The sequence below is a fragment of the Phytophthora parasitica genome (genome assembly GCF_000247585.1).
Source record: "Phytophthora parasitica INRA-310 unplaced genomic scaffold supercont2.73, whole genome shotgun sequence".
NCBI classification, from domain to species: domain Eukaryota; phylum Oomycota; class Peronosporomycetes; order Peronosporales; family Peronosporaceae; genus Phytophthora; species Phytophthora nicotianae.
The window spans coordinates 251,105-252,669 of record NW_008649059.1 but is presented as its reverse complement, the minus strand read 5'-3'; the positions used below and the strand labels follow the sequence as shown (position 1 = coordinate 252,669).

The following is a 1,565-nucleotide window of genomic DNA, read 5'->3' as shown; positions in this document are numbered from 1 at the left end:
AGGTGCGAGGCATGTTTTTCCTCGCTGTGCAGGCAAAATACGCTAGCGCTTTAAAACAAGATATTCACGCCAAACTATGTGAGCTTGGCTTTACCTATCCTACGGTGAATGCCGATAAATTACGCTGTTTCTCCACCTACGCATCAACAAAAATTCGCTTCCACTCATCCACGAAGCCCTGGTGCAAGCTGGCAAAGTGTATCCGGCACCAAATGCAGCACCAGGGGTTGAATCCCCACCACTCACTCTAAACAGCGACGAGGATCGTAGATCACAGTCACAACAGGAACAGGACAACTTTGCAAGTCTAAACTAACAACGGATCCTGACACAATGACACGGAACGCTAGCTTAGCGCTCACAACCGTGGCAGATACTGCACTGTCGTGTACAACGAGGCCATTCCCCAGCGACCTCCCCATTACAGCGTCAGCGGCAACAGCCTCCGACGCCAGAGCAGCAATTCCAGAGACAGCATACATCATATCTATTTCGCCTGTCCCCACTACATGCTTTGCCACATCCATTGCAGCAACAGGCTCCGACACCAGCGCAACAATGGTCGTCCACACCGTTATTGCCAGCGCGACTAGACCAATTCAGCAATGCAAGTCTCGCACCTGGTGCCTTAGATACCGCCGATCCTCACGCGCATGCAGCACACACCGTATCGACGTGTACAACTTCACCTGCCCTCTCTGACTTTTCAACATCCAGTGCCTGTAGTGTCTGCAGGTAGACGAAGACACACTGGGGAGCTGGCAAAGCTCCGGGTAAGTTGTTGCCGAGTCTATTGCTAATTGCAAAGTGAGCTGTTCTGGTCTAAGCTACTCTATCTTGCTTGGACTGCTGCCACATGGTTTTCTTTATGAAGCCACTTGATGTTCGGTGAACATCGCCTTCTGCGTTATAATCCACTTGATTGTCGCCAACATTGTCGTAATGCGGGAATGGGTAAGCCTGCTCTGCGTTATGCATTACCATCATTATTACTGTAAGCAGGTTGGTCGTTATGAACATAGTCAGCCTGTCGGTGTTGCTGCTCCTGTTAGTTGGACATGGCTGACATAATCCCTGCACTACAGTGCCACAACAGTTTCCTCCACAAGCGCGACCCGAACAAGTAATTTTCAATCCATCCACGCAGTTCTTGTACAAGTCGCCTGACCAATCTATTCTTTCGCGCAGAAGACAGACGCAAGCATTCCGAACACCGACTGCTCAATCACCTCAACCGCGGATATTAACGGGGATCAAGTATTCTGGTCGGAATTGAGACTGGCTCAAGTTCCTCCGTTGACAATCTATATCGATACGCTCTCGATTTGTGTACATAAGAGCATCTCGAGCGGGGGGGGGGGGGGGTTAAAAGCCGTTTTATCTCAAAAGTGGCGCAATTGAGACTCGCCGAGTTTTAAGGGCTACAGCGGTAGGTCGTAACGCGGGTTTTAACTTCAGAGAGTCCTATCGGATGAGATCGGGGTTTCAATTTAAGACTCCGATTTTTGTTTTAAAGAAACGATGGTTACAAACGACCTTTGGGGAGGGAGGATCACAGTGCGAAA

General features: G+C 49.6%; 1 protein-coding gene across 1 annotated transcript; it reads right to left on the bottom strand.

Annotated features, from left to right (window-relative positions):
• Nucleotides 1–242: 242 nt before the first annotated feature.
• On the bottom strand, nucleotides 243–527 carry PPTG_24194 (hypothetical protein; the record flags this gene model as incomplete). Its single annotated transcript, XM_008915663.1, has 1 exon — nucleotides 243–527. The coding sequence occupies one exon, from the start codon at nucleotides 525–527 to the stop codon at nucleotides 243–245; it is 285 nt and encodes a 94-aa protein (XP_008913911.1).
• Between the last annotated feature and the right edge of the window lie 1,038 nt (nucleotides 528–1,565).